We start from the raw sequence: 24,929 nt of genomic DNA, 5'->3' as shown, positions 1-24,929 counted from the left end.
GCAAAAGGTAGGGAAAGAGACAAGGCACAACACGTAGGAAAACAAAGCCTAAACACGCTGTGGCATTGGCATGGGAGTGTCGAGGACAAGGAAGAATGACAGGACAGCCTCGGTGGAGAGGATAAACACGCGAAGCTGGTCCAATTGCGCTCGTGTCTGAGGGCGAGCCTAGAGAACACAAGAGGGAGATAATGAGAGAAGAGGATATAAATGTCGTCCGAACAAAAACAGATCCAAAAGTAAAAGTGCACGAGGTCCAAGGGAAGGCACGAACAACCAGGAAGGAGGGGAAGCAAGCAATGTGAGGAAGGAGGTGAGGAGGCGTAAGGTGCGGTTGCAAAGCCGGTCAGGGAAGGAGCAAAACAGACCGAGTCGTGCGTGGTTGTGTGGTGGTGGTGTGGTGTCAGTCGTGCCTGCTGGGCGTGAACGGTAGTGGTGTGGTTCCTGCCAAACAAGCTCACCCAGGACCGCCGCGCCGTGCACATCTGGAAAGCGCGCCTCGGGGCAAGGGCGATTGGCGTTTCCTAGGCGGCGCCCGGATTGGTCCGCCGTCAACAATAATATTGCCCGCTAAGGGAAAGGTTTGGCGTGCACGGGCCAGGAACGCGGGCGGGCCAGTTGCAGCACAGCAACCAGGAAAATCGCTGCTGCAGCAGGGCCCGCCAAGCTTTTAAAATAAAATAGCAGAAAAAATGCGAAAAATAACAGAGCCCCACGCTGTTCCTCAGGCGTGTTCCTCCCCGAAACGGCAACCCTACAGAAGGCTTCTAGAAAGGGAAAGGCGCCTGGTCCAACACACTGCTGCCGGGGAAGAGCGACTTAGCGTTTCTCATGACGACACTCAAAGGAGAGCCACCACAAACGACCGTGGAACGCTGTCAAGGGCAATCCCACCCCTCCTATCGCGGTCAATTGACCAGGACAAGATCGCCCTCGCACAATGAAATCTCGGCAAACACATACGGTCTGCCTTGAGCAGGCCGGCCGGCTTATGACGGCCGCTTTCCGCCCCGCGGTGCAACGGCCTCAGTTACTACGACGAGCGGCACGGCCACTCTCAGTACCGTCGCCAATACAGTCAAGGCCTCGTGCTGGTCGGCGAGGCTATGCTTCGGTCCCGGCTGCTGACCTGCTCTTCGGCCAGCCCGTGCATGAGACGCATCCGCACATCCTCAAGGCAGGAGAACGTATGTCGACATCCGCCTCTTCCTTTGCTGTCCACCGTCCTTGCTGGCCAAGGTGCTAACACCCACAGTCACGCCCGGAATCACAGCCCAAGAGTACTACGACCGGCGCTGTGCGCTCGCCGCCGCCCTCCCTCCCGACTCCGCCGCCGTCCTTCGTGCCTCCGACGTCAAGTACCGCTCCGGCGCCGTTTTCTTCCCTTCCGCCAAGAATCCGACTTCTTCTACCTGACGGGCTTCAACGAGCCGGAGGCCGTGGCCGTCCTCCGCAAGACGGGGCCCGACCCGGGCGACTGCGTCTTCGCGCTCCTCGTGCGGCCCAAAGACCCGCGCGCCGAGCAGTGGAGCGGCCCTTGGAGCGGCGTCGACGCGGCCCGCGACGTGTTCAATGCCGACGAGGCTGGCGACATTGCCTCGATTGGGTCACTGCTGCCGTCGTTGCTACGGGGTGTCCGCACAGTATACACAAATTCCGAGGTGGACGTGCCGCCGCCGCCGCCGCCGCCGTCGTCCGCGCTCGCCGCCGCCCGGTCCATCAAGGCGCTCCTCGACGAGGCGGGCGTCGCGCGCGTGCATCCCCTGGCGCCCGTCGTCGCCCAGCAGCGCTCCATCAAGAGCACGGCCGAGATTGCCAACATGCGCCAGGCCGGCCGGCTGTCGGGTCGCGCCCTGACGAACGCCATGCGGCGACCGTGGACGCGCGAAAAGGACCTGGCCGCGTTCTTGGACTACGCGTTCCACCAGGACGGCGGCGACGGCATCGCCTACGTGCCCGTTGTGGCCGGTGGGCCCCGCGGCCGGCTGGTGCACTACGTTCTCAACAACGCGGCGCTGAACGCGGACGAGATGGTGCTGGTCGATGCCGGTGGCGAGTACGGCACGTACATTACCGACATTACGCGCACATGGCCCATCGGTGGGCGGTTTTCGGCGGCGCAGCGCGACCTGTACGAGGCCGTGCTGCGCGTGCAGCGGTCCTCCGTGTCGCTGTGCCGTGCGGCGGGGGGCTTGTCGCTGGACCAGATCCACCGCATCACGAGCGACGGCTTGCGGAAGGAGCTGACGAAGCTCGGCTTCTCCTTCGGGTACAGTTTTTCCGGCAGCTCGGACGGACTGTCGGAGCTCTTCCCGCACCACGTTGGCCACTACGTCGGTCTCGACGTGCACGACACGCCGAGCGTCCCGCGGCACATCGCCCTTCAGGTGGGCCACTGTGTCACCATCGAGCCGGGCATTTACGTGCCGGATGACGCGCGGTGGCCGGATCATTTCCGTGGTATGGCTATACGTATTGAGGACAGCATCTGCGTCGGTGATGAGAACCCGCACATCCTCACCACAGAGGCCGTCAAGGAAGTCGTGGACATTGAGGCATTACGAGAGGTGTAGAAAACAATGTAAAGTATATTCGAAATTATATGCTTGCTTCGACGCAAAGTTAAATGCGACGTGGTTATGTTGATGAATTTATGTGTACATTTTGTAACGTTTTATTATATACATATTGACCTGGTAAACGAACACAATAACAATTCTTAAACTCCTTAAATAAATTCAATTTAAGCGACATCTCGGCCTTTTTCTTTATTTCTTTAGACTTCTTCTCAGAGAGAGTATAATTTTATCATTAATTGACATGACTTCTAGAGATATGCCTAAAATCACATTGTGGCCTCCTATCACGCTTCATTTTCTCCAAAAACTTATCCATATGGCACTGAAAAATGTCCGTTCCGTTTATATAATTTCCAGAGTATACCAGGCATACAAAACACGGCCCGAGAGGTCAACATATCGCGCCATGAAATATCCTTTAATACCTTTTCATTGAAGATCGTAAAATAATAAAGTCGTGTGTACAATTTCGTACAGCCCCAAAACCACATTTGCGTTCGAGATTAAAATAAAAATAAAAATAAAAATAAAGGCTTATTATGTGATATTCGTAAAAAGGGGGGACGAAACGAAAGAAACTCTTGGCAAGGACAAGGCGCAGTATACGTGAGTGAATGACCAAAAAAAGGTCAGCTGGGAGGGCCAGACGAAGATCAACAGAAAGCTCTGGGGTCGAAGAGTGTCCTGCTGTAGTTGGGCATTGGAAATGTGGGACGGGCGGTGGCGTTGAGGAGTTGCTCGAATGCTCGCAGTCGTCGGGATAGCTCTTGGTGCTGCTGCATGATGGCCTTGTTCTGTTTTTCTAGATAGTGGATGTAGTCGGTAGCCTTTGTCAAGACCGTGCCCTGAAATTTCGTTAGCATGGCCTACGTACAAAAACAAGGCAAAAAGCGAAAAATGGGTCACCGAGACGGACGGCGAAAACTCACTTTTGATACCTTGGGAGCACGTCCCTGCTGGTTGGAGCTCTCGCCCTCGCCATCATCAACGCTATTCTCTGGGATCGCGCGCAGTGTGGGAACGGAATCGCGGAGTTCTGCGATGCGATCTTTTATATTTGTACGGTATTTGCGCTCGATATCATTGTGGGCGGCCCTATCAGCAGATTTGGGCTTCTCTTTGCCCTTGTCGGTCTTGGTTTGTTTTGACGGCTGGGGGGTAGAGGACGCTTGTGGTTTTGTTGCTGGGGAACTCGAGGAAGGCGCCATCATGGCGCTCATCATATCGTTGTTTGCCATTTGGCCCAATGGTGCCGTGCCCAGCCCTGGCCCAAACATGGAGAATGTGTTGTAATTGTCTCCCATGGTATTGTTGCCTAGCCCGCCACCCATTGGAGCCGCCGTGTTCATCGCAATTGCAATCAGGCGGCGTTGTTCCGTCTCGCTTAGTGTCGGAGTCTGGAGGCCCAACATCGGATCGAGCCGCAAACCCATCTGCGGCCGCTCCCAGCTTAGGGGTGTCGAGTACAGCCCTTCTCGTTGCGGAACCTCGGCTGGTGGCATCGTGTCGATTTTCGAGAGCTGGTCGGTGAGATTGATGGATGCGTACGAGAAAGCTTCATCGCCCTCTTCTGAAAGAGTCTTTTCCAACGCCGTGTCGTCAAGTGTCACCCCATCAGGCTTCTGTTGTCCAGGTGAGAGCGTTTGAGTTGTCATCTCTGCTGATCTACACGCGTCATATCGAGTGCAGTGTCAGTAAATGTCGATTCCATGTCGCTCAAAGTAGCCTCGTGAATAAAACGATGATAACTTACAGCTGAGGTGTTGGGGCACTTTCTTGAGAGCCAGAGACTGTCTTGGGGTCTGCTGTTACGGACGTCTCTTGGCCCTGATTCTCTTTCGTTTTCTGCTCTTGTTCCTCCTTCGCCTTTTGCTGCTGCCGACGTAGCTGCTGTACATGTTGCAATTTTAGCTGTTGTAGCTGTTGTTGTTGTAGTTGCTGGAGTTGTTGTTGCTGCAGCAATATCTGTTGCTGCTGCTGCTGCTGCTGCTGTTGTTTTTGCATTTGCTGCTGCTGCTGATCCTGATCAAACTGCATCCAATAGTCCACCGAGTCAAAGGAAGTGGAGTCTGTATTTAAACGCGACCGTTTTTTGTCATGTCCCTCTCTTGACCGTCGAGTTTTTGGGGAGATGATGGAGCGAGGGTTTTGACCAAACATAGGTGAGGAGGACATGATTGTGCTGTAGGGATCCAGGCTGGATGCGCCCGTAGATGGTGCTATGGACTCGAGAGTCAGATCCGGTGTCCCGGATGATGTGTCTTTCGCATGAGTAAAGCCGACAGCGGCCAGATTTTGCTCATCCCACATTGAGGATGAGGGGAGTTGTGAGCTGAGTCCTGGCGATTCGCTGGACTGGTCAACTGGATTGAGTGTCTGTGCTACATGTTAGTGATTGAACGGTACTGCCACTTGATAAGTTTCGGTCGTATTACCTGGTTGTTTGGTACTGCAAAATAGCCAATATTTCTGACCAAGTTCTGATCCATGTCGCCTCGTTTGGCTATGCACCCCGAGAGGCAACAATGGCAATGGTGCTACTCAATGCCTTGTCGCTCATGGGGGTTGTAACGACACGCGTGATTTCGAGAGTCCGCCTCTGATTTGAGATGAAGTCTCGCGTTCGATGGGTTTGGTGGTATAAAGATCGTGAGGGCGTTGTCTGATACAGCGCGTATAGGCCTTTGAGAGAAAGAATCACAACGCCAGCTAGACGCGAGAGCTGGTAGCTTCGATCGTGAGATGTAAGACGATGTTTGTGATTCCTTTGATCGTGGATGTTTTTGTCCCTTGATGTGGAACTAGCGGGCCGTTGCTATCGTGAAGATTGTTTGTTGTTGAATTGAAGCCCGAGCGGTGAGAAGACAAGAGACCTGCGTATACATATATGTATATATATATATATATATATATATATATATTTGAATAAAGGGTAAGAGAGGCTCTGAGAAAATGTTTGAGAGGTATGGTTATGGTGTACCACGCGGAGGCTGGTGATCAGGAAGGATTGCCAAAGTTTCTCAACGGTTTTTTGATCGGTGCTGAGTATCGATCGAGATCAAAGAAGGGACAGGAAGGTTGGGAGATTCTCCAATGTTATAAGGGTTCTATACAGAAATGAGGACAGGGGAGGCAGGACAAGAGCCAGACGTGTGGATGGCTTGCAGAAGTCTCGTGAGGACTCGGCAAATGAGTTGAGTACCGAAAATTAAGCCTCACGACCTGCCAAGATGAGGGAAAAGACGAGAGGGAAGACACAGACGTAGAAACTACCCGCCGCAGAACGGGACGAGATTGAAAGGGAGGTGAGACAAAAGAGAAAGAAGGGATTCAAGAGAGAAAACGAGAAAGAGTTTAATGGGAGGGTGAAAAATAGACGGCCAAAAGGTACACTAAGGTACTTTGAGAAGCCTCAGGTTAGAATGTCTGAAAACAGAAGACACGGAAGCCCACAAAACGCGGCAGGCACTCCGACGGAAGCTCCGTTGCTGGCGATTCGAATTGAAAGAGGAAAAACTGGAAAAAGGCATGGGCGGCCGATTCGACCAGTCGAGGAGACGAGCAGAGATCGATTTGGACAATACGGGAGTGTCCGAGTTAGAGAGCCACGCGGGGAGTGGAACGGGGGGGATAAGGTGGCGGCCGTTGATGATCGTTGATATTAATTCTCGGGGCAGAAATGTTTCGCGGGAGTCGTCAAAGTAACAGGAGCTTAAGACGATACGTCCAGGCGGCCAGACGGGAGGATTGTCACTACTATTGCGAACGTGGCGGAAAGGGAAATCTAGACGGTGGAAACGGCGACAAAAGTGGAAGAGGAGAGGCAGGGTGACATGACGGATGCTGCTATTGGGGGGAGTGGCAGCAGAGGGATGTCGTTGCTGAGGCTGTGAGATACTTCGGCTGGAGTCAGACAGGTCGGTGGAATCGAAAGTGAAGGACGAACGTGAGCGCGTTTGAAGAGCTACAGGGTAAAGCGAAAACGAAACATGGAAGATGAGGAGAATTTGGGCCAAACAAAGAGACGAGAAAGAGCTACAAAGAGACGTGGACGGAGTAATTACACAGTACGACGTATTTGCTGGAAGATAGGAAAGTACGCAAGAAAGGGAGTGTTGGGGGAAGGAGCGATTGCACGCATCCGCTAAAAAGCTACAGCTCGCGTCACGAGAACATGGTAACGGAAAGAGCAACCGTTCCCAAGTTATTGGGACAAGGAAGGAATGGCGAGACCAGAGAAGGGGCAATCTGCTGCGCTGTTCTGTACAGGATGCACGGCAAAGCCCACGACGAAATGGAGGGATAAAAAGGGCAAAAAAAATCAATCGACAGAAAGACAAAAAGATGGCCTGACTCGGTACCCGAGCCCGGGGAAGACAGGCGCAGGTGTGGTTGCGCCGCTGTAGTAGGACGCAAAATCAGGCCACTCGAACAGGAAAATCGTACAATAAGCCACCGCCGGAAGGCGCCAACGGCGATAGTGCGGGTGGCAGTCTTGGGACGGCCAGGGCGAGCGGTACTTCAATGTGTACTACAAGACCGTGGTGAGGCGCGGTACCGCATCTTGCGTGGTCGCAGCGAATTGGGCTTGGGCGGCACGAAACGGAGAGCTGAGAACGAGAAGGAACGATGGACACTTGCGAAGGAAGCTGCAACCCGGCTCTGCCAACTGGCCCTTCCCTTTCCGTTACGGTGTAGCTCTTTGCGTCGTATATTTTATGTCATTTCTTCTTCTTCTCTCTGCACCTTCTTTGTGCCGTTCGTTTAAAGGAGGTTGCATGGCTTCGTTTCGGGGATGCGCCGCAAGAAGTATTGGTTTCGGCAAAGAAACTGCTCAGTTCGGCGTCAGGGCGTGTGTGTCTCCAATAGTCAGCATTTTTGTGGCAAAAAGCAAGGGAGCGCTCCACTGATGATTTTCGGTAAGGCAAGCGCGACTAGACGTCGTGCGGTGTAGCGGCTCCGCCCGGCAAGGGCTATATAAGTACATCGTAGTGAAGGACTGGAGAATGTAATGAATGGATGCCGGCCGGGATTGTGACGAACCCAATGTAAACAAGTACCTGCCGGCCGTTGCAGCCTGCCACCTGCCAAGGCGGTCGCTAATCATTGTTATTTTGTCGTATGGATCGCAAAAGACATGCAGGAACATGAACTCTGTAAACATGGCGTCCAGACCAGCACAGAAGGCGCAGAGCAGCCTCGGTTCTAATACTGGGTCTGGCCAAGGCCTAGACCCGTCGTCTCCTGTCGGCAGCCCGTCCTCGCGGAGAACATGCATACATCGCAGCCCAATCGTCAAGAGTGAAGCGAATTGCATCTAGATGGGGCTTTGCATAAAAAGTGGACACTTCCAGCCTGGACCAATCAAGAGCCGTTTATCCACGGCATCTGTTCGGCAGCACCTTCCCAAAGGACAACCACCGTTGATTCCCAGACGCATGCAGCACGTGCTGGGACAGACAAAGTACGACGTACGATGAACAACGACGTGAACGGTTCAGCCTTTTGTCGAGATCGGCAACACGAGGCTGTCGATTGCTTTCGTACGCCGCTATCCGTGTCACGAAGCTCCTCACCAATGCAAACACGTTTGGGGATGCAGGAATGCTGCGTCCATAACCGCCGAGACGGGCGTGACGTGCCTCGTCCTGGTTCTGGTTTCGCATTGCCCTGCATATCTCACTCGAAAGCCAAGTTGCGGAGTGCGAAAGGCATCGTCCGAGGTGGACAGCCATCCGGAGTCACAACGGCTTCCTGTCCCCGGACTGTGTACAGACAGTGTATACAACTTGCCTCACACTGTATTACATAGTCCGCTTATGGGAGGCACGAAAAAAGCGGGTCTTGTCGCTGTCCGAAACGGGGCTGCCGGGGTGCTGTGTTTTCGAACAGCATAACTCCTTTGACAAGCTGCCGTGGCTACCTCTTCGCAAACACCGCCCGGAGTACAGAGTATACCACGTCGCAGTCATGGAGTTTGTGCGCCGCAACTGGAAGATCCAGTACCCGCCGGAGCCGCCCAAGACCCCGGACGCGCTCCGCTTCGGCGTTCTTGGCGCCGCTAACATCGTGTAAGTTAGGCGGTGAAGCGCTTCCGTGGTATATCGATCCGGCGTTGTGTCGCAATGGGGGCTGCGTCGTGCTTGCGGAGCGTCATCGCACCGAGCGAGCAGCTTGCTGACTCCCTGTTTGGGCACGCAGGCCTATAGCGCTGATCACGCCCGCCAAGTCACACGCCGAAGTGATTGTTCAGGCTGTTGCTGCGCGCGACAAGGCCAAGGCGACGGCCTTTGCGAAAGCAAACGGCATTCCCCAGGTGCTGGACAGCTACGATGGTGAGCTCGGCCGGCTGTTTTTGCTCTGCATTTGCATTTGCATTTGCATTTGTTTTTGTGTTTGTTGCGCTCCATGGTGGCGCCCACAACCCACTGACACGGTCCAGCCATTGTCAACGACCCGACCATTGACGCCGTCTACATCCCTCTGCCCAATGGATTGCACTACGAATGGACTCTCAAGGCACTGGCCAAGGGCAAGCACGTCCTGCTGGAGAAGCCGTCCGTCTCCAACGCCGGCGAGGCCGAGCGGCTCTTCACGTCGCCGCTTCTGACGAAGCCCGTCGCCGCCGAGGTCAACGCCAGCGCCCGCGGCCGACCGCCCGTCTTGCTCGAAGCGTTCCACTACCGCTTCCAGCCGGCCTGGCAGTCCTTTTTGTCGCTGGTCGACCGCCCCAACCTGGCCACGGTGCACTGCGAGGCCATCATTCCTTCGTTCCTCTTTAGCAAGGACGACATCCGCTTCCGCTATGAGCTCGCCGGCGGTGAGATGATGGACCTCGGCACGTACACCTTCTCGACGCTGCGCCAGGTGTTTGCGGCTGAGCCCGAGGCGTGCCTCGACTGCAAGGTCACCAAGTGCGACCCGCCCTTTGAACTCTGTGACTACGCGTCCGAGGCCACCTTCCAGTTCCCCGGCGGACGCACCGGCACGGTGAAGAGCACGCTGCGTGGCGGCTACTTCGTACTGGGGGCCCCCTGGATCCGCGTGGCGCACAAGCCCGTGCCGGCGCCGCTGGCGGCGGGCGAGAAGGCGTCGGCGATCCCAGAGGGCCACGAACGCGTGGTGACGCGGACGCTGACGCTGAACAACTTTCTGCGGAGCAACGTGTGGCACCGGCTGGACGTGGAGGACGAGTTTGTCGTGCGGCGCATCGATGACCCGAGCGTCGTGGCCAAGCGCTGGACGGTCAAGGCGGCCAAGAAGATCTACACCTTCAAGGACGCGGGCATCGACCAGCCGAGCGAGCCGTTTTGGTTGTCGTACCGGCACCAGCTGGAGCAGTTTGTCGACCGCATCCGTGGGCGCGAGGGCTCCGGTGTGTGGGTGGAACACGAGGACAGCATTGCGCAGGCACGCATGATTGACATGGCGTACAAGAAGACGGACCTGCCGCTGCGACCCAGCAGCAAGTACCAGCCGGAGTAGGCTCATGAAGGGACATGACCCTTGTCCACGTTTTGTCCATATCTTTCGCTTTTGTATATCCAGTATCGCTCTTAGCGATATGTTCAGATTGGTTTACGTTTTGTCATTTCCTAGTTTCAAGTCTGAGTTTGGTCTCGTAATGAACAGTGTTTATGTTGCTTGTAGATTTCTTTGTCATTACTAGACGTAGCAGTGTTGCTTGAAGCTACATGAACAACGGGACAAAGCAGTCCACGACACAACAAAGAATGCACGTCTACACGTTGACAATGACTTTTCATTGTCCACCAGTACAACGAAATATAGCTTTATAGCTGAAGCTGGCCAGATGAGTCTTATTGGTTACTCCTAAAGTAATGATATATATATCTGTATATACGCAGCCTCCGTGTTTTCCATCTGTTAGTATCACTCTAACAGCAACTTTCCGCCAACAATCATCTACTCTCTTCCTCCAACACTCTACCTGCTTTTTCTGAACAATACGGTACGTTCCCACTTCCTAAAAACCTTCAAGGCACCAAAATGGCTAACTTTGTCGAAACCCGGCGCCTGGAGAGCCTGGACAAGGATCGTCGGATCTTCCAGTGGCTGAAGGAGATGCCAGACCTGGAGAAGCTCGACCCGTACGTCCTAGAGCCGTGGCAGGAACTCTCCATGGAGAAGCCGCACGATTTTTCCCGCAAGCCGGAGCTGATAGACAACATGACGGGAGCGGGGCGGAAGCGGAAATGGGTTGGCACTCATGCCGAGAAGCGCAAGTAAGCTGCCACAGCACCGCATCATCTGCTCTAAAAACCGAGTCGATTTTTTCGTTGGTAACTCGCATCTACGTAAATTCAATCACCTCTACTAAAAATACTCTCCTAATTCGCATACTGTGACCTCACGTTTAGTCTACTCATTTTTCATTACTATCAAACTCATCCTGTTTGGTGAATTCTATCGTATCGCGAAAACAAGGTACGATGTGATATCTTAACGCCTTAGCAAAGGTCTCGCCCGTAGACTTGGCGGACCGCACAAAAGACAGGAACCAGCCGCGCGGAGATAAAACAGAATTCCAAGTCCCTCACCCTCCTTTTATTTTCTTGTCTCTCGCGCTTCTTTCTTACTCCATCCCCATGTCCTCGTCCTCCATCATGCCGTCGTCGGCAAACACGTCGTCCATCGTGCCGCCCTCCACGCCGTCGCCGCCCACGTCCTCTGCGGCACCGTCCGTCATCGTCACGTCGCCATCGCCCTCCTTGCCCGTTTTGGACGATCCCAGCGCCTCCGGCCGCAGATCCTCGTCGTCGTCGTCGTCATCGTCGCCCGCCGCCGCACCTGGTGCCCACGAGTCCCGCAGACCCCAGCTCACGCCCGACAGCACGAACCGCTCGCTCGGCAGCCGCGCGCCCCACTCGACGGCGCCCACGCGCGGGAGCGCCACCTTGTTGCGCTCGCGCGCCAGCTCGAGCAGCCACTCCTTGCTGGCGCCGCCACCCGCCGACGCGCCACCGGCACCGCCGCGGAACTGGAACGCGAGGCGGCTGGCGATGGCGAGCTGGACGGCATTGGCGCTGACGGAGGCGTCACCGCCGGCGGGGGCCATGGCGGCCGCACCGCTGGCGGCGCTGGGTTTGGATCCCGCGTGGGAGGTGTAGGGATCGGCGCTGAGGTGGATGGCGTCCGACAAGACAGACGAGGTGTGGCGGTAGGCAAAGTCGAGGAGGAGCTGGGGCACGCGGGCCTCGTAGGCGGTGACACCCTGGGCGGTCAAAAGCAGCTCCATGGTGCGAGAATCGCGGGGCTTTGGTGCGGGTTGTGACGTTTGTGGTTGGGATTGTGAAGAGGAAGCGGCAGCATTCGGCGCTGCCGTGGCGGGGCCTTGTGTTGGCTGTTGCGACCCGGTCTGGGTGGATGGCTGTTGTGACGTGGCAGAAGCCGTCTGTGTGTTCTGGTTGTCTTGTGCACCGGCGCCGTTTGTGGAGACCGTTGGCGCGACGCCGTTTGTCTGGACGGACGCCATTGTATTGTGTATGTGAAGGGCGGGGAGCGAGGAAGCGAGAGACTGAGAAATCGTTGAGGTTGCAGCGCTGTGCTAGGAAAGCTTGTCAAGTAGGGCGTCGGTCAGGCCACTGTCGCAGCGGGCAAAACTTGCCAACCCAGTGTAAAGGTACCTGGCAGCTGGCCTTAACGGGAAGTCCGTAGTCCGGCACCGGGTGTTGGATACTGGGGTGCTTTGCAGGTGTGCTCGTGACAGTTGAATTGAAGTTGTGTACGCAGAAGGCTACAGAGTTGTCAGGCGTCGTCGGGGGACCGCAATGAAAAGAAACTGTGCCGTACGTGAAGCGTACCGATTTCCGCAAAGGCGATGGACACTGCGAAATATGTTCTTTCGGTTGCCGGCTGGTGAGGTTGTCGTGGTCGCATCATTGAATTGGAGGCAGGTCGCGCGGCGCGCAGATGTCGTATCGCCCAGAAGCTATTGGGAAAATCACGTGATGGCTTACATAACTTCGTCACTTACATCGAGAACAGCAGGGCATCGACCAGTACGGCATGTCTACAAGCTGTCCTTTGATGGTAAACGCACAAAAATTATTAAATTGAAATCTTGAAAGTCACAGAGGAAGACGATAAAATAAAATTGTGGTGAGAAAATTGATTTGTTTGTAGTCTGTTTTTATTTTGTATGTCTTTCCCAGCGCCCGAAATGCCCATGAAGAAGAAAGTACATGCCCAGTGATGAAAATGATAAAATCCCAGAAGAAATCCCAGCCCAGTGTGCCCAGTGAAAATTCCCATCTCCCCTCTCCATTGTCTGTGGTGTGAAGCCGAAAAGTGGAAGTTGTTTGAGGTATTCTGCTTGTTGCTTTGCTCGCGCTGTATGTCAAATGAGGTGTTGTTTGTTGGGTGTCGAAGCTGCTCGGGTTTTTGTTTGATGTGTTTGTTTGTGTCGTAGTTTTGTGTTTGTTTTTTTGTGGGTTTTTTGGCTTTTTTTGGTGTGGTGTTTTTGTCGAGGCAGCAGGTCGAAAAGTGTTGGACAGATGTGTCTGTGGAAGAAGCAGCAATACGAGTCTGTAGAAAGCTGAACCAGTTAGAGGAAATGTTTTTCAAACTGAAGAGAGAGAAGAGATGCGAACTTACTTTGCAGTTGAAGACGGCTCAAGACAAGACAGGAGAGGAAGAGACAGGTTGGAAATCGAAAACGTTGAAAAGGCAGCGAAAGTCGAGAGTCGGAAGTCGGAAGAAGTGGAAGGATCGAGGCGTAGACTGCTGCGCCTGATGGGATCACTAGATCCTGATCTGCGAAGCTCAAAGACCTTGCTTTGGCTGCTTCGTTCACTCCAAACAACTTGTTTGAAGGACGACGGTGCTTGAAGAATAAGAAGAGGATACATGAAGTAGAAGTGATACAAGAAGGAGTCGGGTTGGTCAAGGATAAGGAGGCAGCGCCAGATGTAGCCCATGAGTAGTAGAGAAGAAGACAGACAGGAGAAGAAGGGAAGGCAGAAGGAGAGAGACAGGAGTATAAAGTTGACAAGACTTGAGACTTGGTACAGGATTTGATAGGCGCTGCCTTTTGGTGGGGGGGGGGGGGGGGGGGTTGTCGAGAGTGTGCGCAGCGCGCAAGTGTGGTGAAGTGGTGACCTGGAAAAAGAAATGTTAGGAATGGAACAAGAGAAGATGTGATTGAATGTTAGTGTAGTGGACTTGCCTTGGTCAAGTGTTCGTGTGTGTTGATGCCTTGTGCATTCTTCTTGGGTATGGGATGGAGCGTGACCATGTTCTTGATTGAGGTCTCTTGGATATAGACTGTTGATGCATTTTGTTGTAGGAGAAGTGGTTGCTGGATATGAGATGAAGAAGAGTCGATTGAAGTTGAGTAGAGGTAGAGATGAAGAGAGAAGAAGTATTGAGTAGAAGTATTGAGTAGAAGTAGAAGAAGAAGTAGAGGAGGAAGAGGCAAAGGCAAATGACTGCGAAGAGGCCAGAGAGAGATAGACTGTTGGCACAAATGTCTGTTGGAGAGAAGACTTGGTATGAAGAAGGAAGAGAGAAGAAGAAATTTCTCAAAGTGGGCGAAAAGGCCGCCTTTTATACCAGAATCTGGGTGGCCCAAAGTGGTCCATGCGAGCCTGCAAAAAAAATTCTGCCCATTTTTGCACACTTTCTGACAGCTTCCACCGCCTTCCTTTTGTTGTGCCGTGCGTGTGAAGGGTAGTTGGGTGTAGAAGGCAGGTGCGATCGTTGTGGCGTGCGGAAGGGAAGGAGCGATGGTGAGGTTGTTGATGTATGTCCCGATTAGGAAGTCACGATGTAGTAGTTCGTGGTGCACGGCGCCAAATTTTGGGTGCAAAAAGTGGCAGGGCAGAATCCCCGGGACGAAAAATTGCCGGTCCCACTTAAAATGACCAGCGGTGGACGTGAAAGACATTTGTCATGGAGCCATTCACGCAGAAGCGGCGGGAGAGCTCTCTGGTAGGTCGAGAACGATGAGTGAATGCTGAGAAATCCGTAACGCGCGACTTGAGGAGTGTGCTGCCTGTCATGGTAGTGCCGTGTTTGAAGTAGAAGCTGTGAATCCTTCAGTTGAGTTACAGAGTTTACTTTTTGCGGTAGACGGATATGTCGATGGCCCTTTGTGTGCGGCAAATTGGATCTAGAGTCTCGTTGACTCTGCTTTCGCGAACCAGGTGGACAAATTGGTGTGATGTTTCGAATTCGAGATATGCGTGCTGCTTAACTTGATGGGCATTGGAATTTACATAGGAGATCGAGACCTGCGAGATGGGATGTGAACTTGCCGTCCTTTCTACTTAGATGAATTGTTTACATGTTTTCTAAATAATTAAAAATCGACGCTTTTCAATGCAATGCCATAAATGGAGTCCTTGCCGTTTCAAGCTGCTCTAATCCAAAATGTGCTTCTGGTCCGCCCACGACGGCTCTACACCCCGACACACGCTCGCATAGTCCCAGATACGCTGATCGTCGACGCCCGCCGTCACAACCGATGGCGCCCCCCAGGGCGTCGTCCAGAACATGGTCCAGTTCACACCGCCCAGCTTCCACGTTCCCCGCGACCGCTCAAAGTACCAGCGGTTCACCGGGTTGTCCTTGCGGCTGCGCCAGCACACGCCCTCGGGGAAGCAGTCGCGCACCATGGCCGTAAAGACAATGTCGGCCACGCCGCCGGCGCCCTGGCTCTTTTTGAGCACTGCAAATTTGTCGAGGTACGGCACGAGGCGGCCGGTGCGGTAGGCCGTCTCTTCGTCGAGCCCGGCGGGGCGCTCCCACGTCAGGATGGCGCCGCCCTCGTACTCGCCGGCAATGATGACACCGGCCAAGGAGTTTTCGACCCTGCTCAGGTAGTCCTGGACGTCGAGCTTGCGGTTGAACGAGTCTTCGATGAGGTGGACGAGGCGGGGCAGGTCGATGCAGGTGTCGGTGAGGTGGAGGCGGGGCGCACCCGGCTGTGGCGGCGTCCAGGGCGCTTTGTACGGGTCTGGGTAGATGGTCAAGGGCATACCCCTCTTGAGGAGGGTTGTCTGCGACATGGGCGGCTCGTCGGTAGCCGAGGTGGTGATGGTGGTCGCGCTCCGCTTCGGCCGTGGCTTGATGCGGCCAATCGGCAGCGACGACGAGTAGACTGGCCGGTCGGTCAAGAGGTTGTGAATGAGCGGATTCTGGCTGCGGCGGGTGCCAACGCTGCCCACGTAGCCAAACACGTCGTCCGCGTCGTCGGCAGCGCTGCGCTCGTGCGAAACAAGGTTGGCCGCTTCGGCCGGCGTGGTCAGCAGCGCAGACGATGACGAGGGCAGCAGGGCCAGCGTGTTGCGCACAATGTCCAGGTTGGCCTTGTGGCCCTCGCTGACCACGTGGAGGGATTGTCCGTCTGCTACCTTGAGCATCGACTTGTCGGCCATGACATCGACCGCCTTCTTAGCCGACCGGTACTCTTCCTCGAGGTTGAGGAAGACGTGTGCACCGTTGGGCCGCAGTGCTGTCGGGGTTCCGCCAATGGGGTCGATCACGATGACGCGGTCGACCGATGCAATGGCGCCCGTTCGTCCACTCTGTTTTGTTGTTGCTTCTGAAGAATCAATGTCGGTCTGTTGCTGCATGCCGGCAAAGTACCGCGTCAAAGCCAGAACAATGTCGTCTGTGTTGACCAGCTTCGCTTCCGACTTGGTCGTCGAGAAGGCGTACGGCGGGATAACGACAATGTCGCCCTTTCGCAGGGGCCGTAAAAGATTCTCTTCGCCATCAATGTAAACCTGCCCGGGCGTGAAAGCCGATCCGCTGAGCCGAGCGTGCTGGTCGCGTTGGGCTGGTTTGCTGTCGCCGAGACCGACGGCCGAGTCGACGAGGGATGTGACGGGTTCGTTGTACTTGTCAATGGCCGCGGCAACACGCAGTGTTGTGTGGGTCACGTAGTCGAACCAGCCGGGTCCATCGCCGCTGGTCGGCTGTGTGCGGCCAACGACAATAACACTGACGAGACCCAGCGCACGCAGCTGAACAAACGTCTTGGCCAGTCCCTCGAGCGTCACGTCGTCGATGGTGTCGGCGTCTTGGAGCTTGACAATAGCGACGTGCGGCTGGTCGTCCATGGGCAGTTTCACTCTCTCGCTGCCGGGGCCCTGGACGAACTGCGGGCTCTGGCTGACGGCCCGGATGTTGTCGGCGGCGTAGTATGCGCCATCGGGTACCGGTGCCTGTGGGTTTGCTTGCGTTGGTACATCTTGCTTGGTTTTCTGGAATTCGCCGGCCGCGCTCTTAGGCGCACCCTTGGACGTGCCGTTGCCAAACGTCTGGAGGTATTTTTTCGTGTCACGTTTTGTCGGAGACGAGGAGAGGACAGAGACGAGGAAGTCCTAAACACCAGGAGACCAGCCCATGTCAGACATGGACCGTTTAGTGAGTCAGAAAGGGAAGAAGGGAAGGTACTTACCCTTTCTTGGGACTTCTTGTGCTTCTCATTGCGGGATATTGAGGTGTAAAGCGACGTCAGGTCGACTTTCTTCTCCGCAGACGAGGAAGAAGACGAGGACACGGACCCTGTGGTCGACTGCCGGCTGTTGTTTCCGGGCTGCTTAGGCGCCGAAGCAGCCGGCCCCGCGGCAGAGCCCTTCCACCGCGTCCATGTCTTTTTGGTACGAATCTGGTCGAGTTAGACACTGTCTGGCCAAGGCGCACAATCCCGGCCAATTGGCATCGGGGCCCAAGAGGACGTCGTACCGGGGCAAAAACGGCCTGTTTCCATACGGCAGCTCGCAAAACCATGGCGCCCTTGGCGAGTCTCATAAACGCATCGTATACGGGAGCACGATGGGAGAGCGAGAGTGTGGGAGTCGTGAGAAATAAGACCGCATATATATCAAGTGACGGGGAGATATTCTGAACGTGGATCGCTTTCAATTCCACGCCTGACGTTAAAAATGGCGGTAACCGGTGACTCAAAGCGCCTACTGGAAAGGGCGCACGATAAGATAAAGCCGCCCCTCACTGACGTCCATCGTGCAATACTCCAGAGGGGAAGGAGCTCTCCAACTCATGCCCGAGGGTATCTCCGTGCCTGCTCCAAATTGTGGGGAACCAGACAGGGCATCAGGACCCCGCCCATTTGCTGCGTCGGTCGTGCTTTCCTCAATTGAATTGAATGGAAGGCACTTGGTGATTGATATCTTTCCTAAAGTGTACACTACCTGTGCAGGTAGGAAAGAGCAATGCACGTCAAGCTCTACGATTATTACCGTAAAGGGGCATAGCCCAAGTCTTGTCAATTTCTAATCTATCTCTACCTCGAACTGGAGATGCCATCGTTATATATTTCGCAGCTTTACTTCGACATGCAGGAGTGCTACCTTGCTTATGACGGTTCTCTATTTTACGTCTTTGTTTCTGTCCCTCCGTCTCTTACCACTTTGGTTTGGTTAGCAACGCGGAAGGATAACATATTCTGCCGATCTTTACGTAAGTGACCAAGGAATTTGCATGAAAGAGAACCGGACATTTACGAAGCATACGAAGTATCGCGTTCGAGCCTGATACGGTGACGGTTCCTAGTTCTCCCGTCCACAAAGAACTTGGGAAGGGCGTGCTTTCTTACGCCTGCAACCGTCGTATAGCTATCTCGCTTCCTCTGCCAATCCTGTCGTTATTGACTGGGGGTATTGCCAGTGTCTCTCACGACCGGGGCCGGGCGGATGCCTCGGATCATGTAGGCGGACGAGTGCTCAAGGCCGGTAGACATCTGTACGATGTAATTCGTCATGTCTTTTCGCCGATCTGAGGATCAACTTCAAACGCACAGCAAATTGGAGCTACTGGTCGGCAAGCTCGAGTTGTGTAGTTCAAGTGCGATGCTACCCCGAATTTGGCGAGATGCCGAGTAGCCGCGAGGAGAGTCGTCACCGACCGGTTTCAACAATATTTAAGACATCGACTGGCGCCAACAACACACTTTAAAGAAAAGACCATACAGCATCAAAACAAACACGCAACGCAATACACTCGTACATCCTGGCTACAATGGCACCCTCGGTCTTTTTCGTCGGTCTTGGAAACATGGGCTCCGTAAGTAGTATTCGGCTCGCCTTTTGCAGATGCGTCGACCATCCGCTGTATCCACTAACACTGCCCAGGCCATGTGCAAGAACGTTGTGCAAAAGGCCAACCTCGATAAGCCCCTCGTCGTCTACAACCGGAGCAAAGACCGGTCGACGGCGCTGGTCGAGGAGCTCGCCGCGCCGGGCAAGGTGACCATTGCCGACAGCGTGGTCGCCGGCGCGAAAGAGGCGGACATTGTGTGGACGATGCTCTCCGCCGATGCCATCGTGGAGAGCGTCTTTGACGAGGTGCTGTCGTCCGACGCCAACCTCGAGGATAAGCTGTTCATCCAGAGCGCCACCATCCACCCGGACACCACCGAGCGCCTCGCCGCCAAGGTCGAGAAGCGCGGTGCTCTGTTCTTGGCCGCGCCCGTCTTTGGCGCCCCCGCCATGGCCGAATCGGGCGCTCTCGTCGGCGTGCTGTCCGGCGCAGCTGCGGCCGTCGACCGCGCCCAGTTTCTGTTCAAGGGCGTCACCTCGCGCCACGACATCCTGCTCAAGGACGCGCCCGTGTCGCACGCGGCACTCCTCAAAGTCATTGGCAACACGTTTATCCTCAACATGGTCGAGCAGCTGGCCGAGGGCCACGTGCTGGCCGAGAAGACGGGGCTGGGCACGGGCGCAATGCACCAGCTGATGCAGGCCATCTTCCCGGGCTCCTACGTGGCCTACTCGGAGCGCATGATGTCGGGGCAGTACTACACGATGGAGCGGCCGCTGTTTGCCGTCGACCTGGCGCGCAAGGACATTGGCTACGCGCTGAGGCTGGGCGAGAAGGTGGGCGTGACGCTGCAGAACGCGCGGACGGCCGACGCGCACCTGGTGGAGGTCAAGGCGCACGACGGCGAGACGGGCGACGTGGCGGGCATCTACGGCGCCGTGCGCCAGGAGTCTGGCCTGCCCTACGAGAACCTGAAGTAGAAGTGAAGGGTGTGTGCCGACAGGATGCGAAGAAGGGCACGAATGGGGCGCTTAGCAGATGTGACGATGAGCACTTGCAGAAAACAACCTGGAAGCGAAATTAAGTTTTATTTTCCCGGGAACTATAAAGTGTAGAAAGAAACAGATATGCACATCAGCAGTGCGGTTCTGTGCGGTCTTCGGCGTACGAAATATTTCCTTGGGGTTTGATCGAGATTCACATGGGAAAAGGAAAAAAGCCGCGATGGTCGTCCCCACTCAGCACAGAGTCTTACCTGTTGCTCTTGCCTGCAGTCGTCGGCGTAGATCGCGTCCCAATGCGGGTGCTGCTCAGGGCCAAACCAGTGCGGGTCGCACCTGCGCCCACTAACACACAAGGATAAGGCCAAGCTTTTGCGCCTGCCTTTGCAGTTTCTTGTTGCACGAGGGAAGGAGCTACACAGATTCTGGCCAGGCCACACCAAGCAGGATTCGCCTCTTTTGCTGTCGTTTTTTATCTCAAACTTTTCCCTCTGATCTACGGCTCCTCGATCTGCTTCGCCAACTATGACGCAGCCTAATTGACTCGTGTATCCGCGCTATTGTTTCTCCCTTGCCTCGGCGCGTCGCGGTTCGGGGTCTGGATATAGATAGCACCACGGCATTGGCAGCGTAAGACTTACGCAGAGCACCCAACAGCTGCAAGCTGAAGGCCTCAACGACCTCGACCACCTCCGCCACCATGTCGTCACGACGACAGGCGCTCCGGCACAGCTGCACGGCCGCTCGGGCGCACGGCGGTGCAAGATCGCCTCGGCCACGGGCAGCGATGGCTGCGCACCGCCTCCCAATTCACGCCCGTCGCTTTGCATCGTCTCTCGGCGGGCCGTCAAAGACAAGCAGCGCAGTCAGAACAACAGCCACCACTGCCGCCTCACTGCTGGCCATTGGTAGTCTCCTCGTCTTCTCTCTCGCACCGCGCGACCAGCACATGCGCCTTGACGCTGCTCCGGCCCTAGAACGTCGGCGAACGACGAAAGAGACACAGCCGTCGTGGGCGCAAAACGGGAAGGATGACGACGACGCGAGTCTTCTTCCGGCCGAGAGCGAGAGCGACATGCAAAAGGACAAGGAGGGCAGCACCATATCTGCCGTTGGCACGTGGTTCCGTGACGTCGCCAATGTCGACTGGAGCGCCATCCCCGACCGCATCACAGGCTTCATCCTGCCCGAGTGGTCCAAGATGGTCCCTGGCTTCGTGCGCAAGCTGCAGCGCGAACTCGACGCCGTGCCTGGATCCCTGTCCGACGAGATTTGGCGCGAGGCCCGTGACCCGACCGTCCACCCCGAAGTCCAGTTCGGCGCCCGCGTGCGCGTGGCGGACGACCTGTGCCGCGACGAAAAGGCCTTTCGCCGGCACCGCAAGCCCGTGACGGCGACCGCCCTCGCCAAGTACCTCGACCTCCCTGCCGACGACGTGCACCCCGACGACGTGCCCGTGATTGCGCTGTGCGGGTCGGGCGGCGGGCTGCGCGCGCTCGTAGCCGGCACGGGCTCGCTGATGGCGGCCGAAAAGGCCGGGCTGTTTGACTGCGTGACTTACATGGCCGGCGTCAGCGGCTCCTGCTGGATGCAGACGCTGTATTTTTCGTCGTTTACGCACCAGGACTTTGGCCGCGTGGCCGACCACCTCAAGGCCCGCCTGGGCGTGCACATTGCGCACCCGCCGGAGCTGTTTGCGCTGCTGACGAGCGCGCCCACGAACAAGTACCTGCTGAGCGGGGCCGTCGAGCGCTACAAGGCCGACCCGACGACCAAGTTTGGGCTGGTCGACGTCTACGGCACGCTGCTGGCTGCGCGCCTGCTGGTGCCGCGTGGCGAGCTGGACGTGAGCGCGCTCGACTACAAGATCTCGAGCCAGCGGCGGCACCTGACGCGGGGCCAGAACCCGATGCCCATCTACACGGCCGTGCGCCACGAGATCCCCGGGCTCGAGGACGACGACGGCATCAAGGACGGCGCGGTGGGCCAGTCGGCGTCGGGCAACGACGCCAAGAAAGAGGCCTGGTTCCAGTGGTTTGAGATCACGCCCTACGAGTTCTTCTGCGAAGAGTTTTCGGCCGGCATCCCCACGTGGGCCATGGGCCGCACCTTTCACCGCGGCAGGGACGTGCCGCTGGCGGCGCCCAACGGCCAGGGCGCCTACCACCTGCCCGAGGTGCGCACGCCGCTGATGTTGGGCATCTTTGGCAGCGCCTTCTGCGCCACGCTCAGTCACTACTACAAAGAAATCCGCCCCATCGTCCAGAGCATCAGCGGCATGTCGGGCCTCGACGAGATGATCTGGGGTCGCAACGACGACTTGAGCAAGGTGCACCCGATCGAGCCGGCCACGCTGCCCAACCCCGTGTATGGCATGCACCCCAACCAGCTGCCCGCGACGGTGCCGCCCGGCCTGTTTGCGCGCAAGCACATCCAGCTCATGGACGCCGGCATGTCCAACAACCTGCCGCTGTACCCGTTCCTGCGGCCCGGCCGCGGTGTCGAGGTGGTGGTCGTCTTTGACGCGTCGGCCGACATCCGCAAGGACAACTGGCTGTGCGTCGCGGACGGCTATGCCCGGCGTCGCGGTATCAAGGGCTGGCCGGTGGGCGTGGGCTGGCCGCCGGCCGACGACCCGCCGGAGAAGACGGCGCAGCAGCTCAAGGATGCGGGCGCGAGCGCCGAAGCGACACCGGACGATAAGATTGAACAGGCCAAAGCCGACCAGGCCGCGCACCAACGGCAAAACGAAGCCGGCTCAACGACGACGACGACGACGAAGAAGGACAAGAGGATGGGTGGTGCCAATGGCAAACAGGGCTCACGTGAAGCCGAGAATGCCAAGGTGGCGGCCAAGGAGCTCGGCTACTGCACGGTGTGGGTGGGCTCGACGGCAGAGAAGGTGTCCACGGCGCAAGAGGCGGCCGAGACCGAGGCGGCGCAGAGCGGCGGCAAGAAAGACAAAAAACGCACGAAACAGGTCGAAATGGCACCGCCCATTGACGAGTCGACGCAGTGGCGGCTGACTGCGCCCGATGCGGGCCTGACGCTCGTGTACTTGCCGTACCTGGCCAACGAGGCCAAGGTACCGGGCGTCGACCCGGCGACGAGCGATTTCATGAGCACGTGGAACTTTGTGTACCAGCCCGAGGAGGTGGACAAGGCGGTGGCGCTGGCCCGGGCCAATTTCAACGAGGGCGCGGACCAGATCCGGGCGACCGTGCGGGCCGTCTACGAGCGCAAGAAGCAGATGCGGCTGGCGGCCGAGGAGCGGCACAAGAAGGAGCGGCTGCGGCGGCTGGTCAAGCAGGAGGGCAACCATTTTAATTAAGCCGGAGGGCGACACAGCATGCCAATACAATACTGCAAAAAATTGTAGTGTAATGTAATTCATAGTAGTCTTTTGGTAATAGTACAGATGAATAGATGGTGTATGCTCCTTTTCCTTTTTGCATCTTTACGTTGTCATGTTTATACAGCACACCGTCTCCATGGCCCCTCCCCCTACAAAATCTCGCCAATGTCAATGTAGGCCGGCTCCCACGGCAGCGCGCCCTCCAGCAGCGTGTCGCTGGGCACGCGCACGTTCTCGCCGGGGCTGTAGAGGTACCAGGCCTTGAGGGCGTTCATCGCGGCCTTTTGGCGCGCCTGGTCGAGGCTGGCGCCGGCGCCCTCGCCCAGCTTGTCGGCGCCGCTGTAGATGCCGACGACAAAGACGGGCGTGCGCGACAGGCGGCCGGTCTCGGACTCGAGCCGCGCGACCGGCGGCTCAAAGTTCTCGCGCGCGCACAGGTACGTCAGCTCGCGCGTGGGCAGCTTGAAGCGGAACAGGCGCTCGAGGTGGAGCTGGCGCGACAGCACGTGGGCGCGCACAAACGAGCGCACCGTCTCGCGGCCGCCGTGGGCGTAGACGGCGCCGACGACGGCGCGCACGGCGTTGGCATGCGCGTCGTCGGCCAAGCGCGTCTTTGTGGCGGCGTCCATGCTGCCGCCGAGGGTGGCCGCCGACGCGTCGTAGTCGGCGGGGACGTCGGCGGGGACGACGTCGCCCGCAGCGGCCGGGCCCCGCTGGACCATGTCGCCAAAGTCGTCGTCCAGCACGACGCGGCTGCTGATGCCGTGGCGCCACTTGTACTTCTTGACGTTCTGGGCCTCCTTGCGCTCGTAGCCCCACCGGCCCACGACGTGGCGGTCCGCCAGCAGCGAGTACTGCAGCAGGCCCGGGTCGACCTCGGCGCCCGGCGCCGCCGCCTGCTCGATGCCCCACTGCCGCGCAATGTCGGCCAGCGCCTGCGGGCCGGCAAAGGCCTTGAGGGCGCCGTACAGGATGACCATGGGCAGGCGCGGGTACTTGACCAGCAGCCACTCGCTGACGTGGTAATGCATCAACGTGGTGCCCAGATAGGCGAGGTTGGAGTTGTTGAAGCGCGGGCTGGGGTCGGCCGAGGCGTCGACGAGGGCGCGGGCGAGCGTCTCGAGCGGCAGGCGCTGCGACAAGCCCAGACGCGCGTGCAGGGCGGCCAGCTTGGCGGACTGGCGCGCGCGCGCCGGGAGCGGCGAGGGATAGGCGGGCGCCGTGGCAGCGTCCGGGGACAGTTCGGGGAAGCGGGGGTTGGCGCTGGGGCCGAGCCCGGGTGTGATCGTCTCGCTGGCGGCATCTGTGGTCATAAAGGTAGCGGCCGAGCCGCCGCCAAAGGCGCCATAGGGTGATGTGAAGCCGCTGGCGTTTTCTACTGATGAGGAGGAGGCGGCGGCAGAGGAGGATGTGGAGTGTTGCCTTGCTGCTGGGCGGCTCGAGGCGGCAGATAGGTTGCGGGGGGAGAGGCGGGAGGTAGACGTGGATAGCGGCGAGGGGGTGGATGTGCTCGTGGGACCGGCAGCGCGTGGTGGCACGGCCGAGGCGGAAGAGTGGAATGCGCACGAGGGCAGAGGCCGGGCAGCCACTGGCGGCAGCAATTGCCCTGCGAGTCTCTGCACCCGCACTCGCTTCATCGTGTGGAAGCCGGCTGTCGGATGTCTCCTTTCAGCGCGGAGGGCGAATTATGGACGGCGTGCGGGCGTGGTTGCGGGGAATGGGCACAGGGCTCGTCGTCACGCGAGAAAAGGAGCGGTTTGGAGTGAAGCTCTGGCGATTTTTTTTTTCATTGCCAAATGCAGCCCCAGCAAATGCTTCCCGAGATTCTAGCCAATGGGAGGGGTTGGTGCTGGTCAATAATTATGGGTCTAGATCCGATTATGTAAGGTGTGGCATCCAGCCAATAGAAGGCTGCTGATTCTTGACAGTGGGTCCAATGCCGGTGGGCCCTGGGCGAGAGGGAAA

General features: G+C 57.1%; 9 protein-coding genes across 9 annotated transcripts; 5 read left to right on the top strand and 4 right to left on the bottom strand.

Annotated features, from left to right (window-relative positions):
* Positions 1 to 940: 940 nt before the first annotated feature.
* On the top strand, positions 941 to 2,573 carry SPBR_07075 (Xaa-Pro aminopeptidase; the record flags this gene model as incomplete). The annotated part of the gene is made up of 3 exons (XM_040765329.1): positions 941 to 1,187; positions 1,256 to 1,342; positions 1,396 to 2,573. The coding sequence occupies 3 exons, from the start codon at positions 941 to 943 to the stop codon at positions 2,571 to 2,573; spliced, it is 1,512 nt and encodes a 503-aa protein (XP_040617566.1).
* A 659-nt stretch (positions 2,574 to 3,232) lies between these two features.
* Positions 3,233 to 4,889, bottom strand: SPBR_07066 (uncharacterized protein; the record flags this gene model as incomplete). The annotated part of the gene is made up of 3 exons (XM_040765321.1): positions 3,233 to 3,424; positions 3,509 to 4,244; positions 4,333 to 4,889. The coding sequence occupies 3 exons, from the start codon at positions 4,887 to 4,889 to the stop codon at positions 3,233 to 3,235; spliced, it is 1,485 nt and encodes a 494-aa protein (XP_040617565.1).
* A 3,660-nt stretch (positions 4,890 to 8,549) lies between these two features.
* On the top strand, positions 8,550 to 10,064 carry SPBR_07165 (uncharacterized protein; the record flags this gene model as incomplete). The annotated part of the gene is made up of 3 exons (XM_040765419.1): positions 8,550 to 8,650; positions 8,781 to 8,914; positions 9,022 to 10,064. 3 exons carry the CDS (start codon positions 8,550 to 8,552, stop codon positions 10,062 to 10,064), a joined length of 1,278 nt encoding a protein of 425 aa, XP_040617564.1.
* A 525-nt stretch (positions 10,065 to 10,589) lies between these two features.
* Positions 10,590 to 10,829, top strand: SPBR_08037 (uncharacterized protein; the record flags this gene model as incomplete). Its single annotated transcript, XM_040766286.1, has 1 exon — positions 10,590 to 10,829. The coding sequence occupies one exon, from the start codon at positions 10,590 to 10,592 to the stop codon at positions 10,827 to 10,829; it is 240 nt and encodes a 79-aa protein (XP_040617563.1).
* Positions 10,830 to 11,175: 346 nt separating this feature from the next.
* On the bottom strand, positions 11,176 to 12,075 carry SPBR_07675 (transcription initiation factor TFIID subunit 9B; the record flags this gene model as incomplete). Its single annotated transcript, XM_040765929.1, has 1 exon — positions 11,176 to 12,075. One exon carries the CDS (start codon positions 12,073 to 12,075, stop codon positions 11,176 to 11,178), a length of 900 nt encoding a protein of 299 aa, XP_040617562.1.
* A 2,887-nt stretch (positions 12,076 to 14,962) lies between these two features.
* On the bottom strand, positions 14,963 to 17,339 carry SPBR_06703 (amino-acid N-acetyltransferase; the record flags this gene model as incomplete). The annotated part of the gene is made up of 3 exons (XM_040764959.1): positions 14,963 to 16,867; positions 17,008 to 17,217; positions 17,295 to 17,339. 3 exons carry the CDS (start codon positions 17,337 to 17,339, stop codon positions 14,963 to 14,965), a joined length of 2,160 nt encoding a protein of 719 aa, XP_040617561.1.
* Positions 17,340 to 18,587: 1,248 nt separating this feature from the next.
* On the top strand, positions 18,588 to 19,588 carry SPBR_07592 (oxidoreductase; the record flags this gene model as incomplete). Its single annotated transcript, XM_040765846.1, has 2 exons — positions 18,588 to 18,632; positions 18,701 to 19,588. 2 exons carry the CDS (start codon positions 18,588 to 18,590, stop codon positions 19,586 to 19,588), a joined length of 933 nt encoding a protein of 310 aa, XP_040617560.1.
* Positions 19,589 to 20,309: 721 nt separating this feature from the next.
* On the top strand, positions 20,310 to 22,940 carry SPBR_06628 (phospholipase A2; the record flags this gene model as incomplete). Its single annotated transcript, XM_040764884.1, has 1 exon — positions 20,310 to 22,940. One exon carries the CDS (start codon positions 20,310 to 20,312, stop codon positions 22,938 to 22,940), a length of 2,631 nt encoding a protein of 876 aa, XP_040617559.1.
* Positions 22,941 to 23,113: 173 nt separating this feature from the next.
* Positions 23,114 to 24,601, bottom strand: SPBR_07186 (uncharacterized protein; the record flags this gene model as incomplete). The annotated part of the gene is made up of 1 exon (XM_040765440.1): positions 23,114 to 24,601. One exon carries the CDS (start codon positions 24,599 to 24,601, stop codon positions 23,114 to 23,116), a length of 1,488 nt encoding a protein of 495 aa, XP_040617558.1.
* Between the last annotated feature and the right edge of the window lie 328 nt (positions 24,602 to 24,929).

This window comes from Sporothrix brasiliensis (assembly GCF_000820605.1).
Source record: "Sporothrix brasiliensis 5110 chromosome Unknown Cont20, whole genome shotgun sequence".
NCBI lineage: Eukaryota > Fungi > Ascomycota > Sordariomycetes > Ophiostomatales > Ophiostomataceae > Sporothrix > Sporothrix brasiliensis.
The sequence above is the reverse complement of the archived record's forward strand: the minus strand, read 5'-3'. Positions and strand labels throughout refer to the sequence as shown.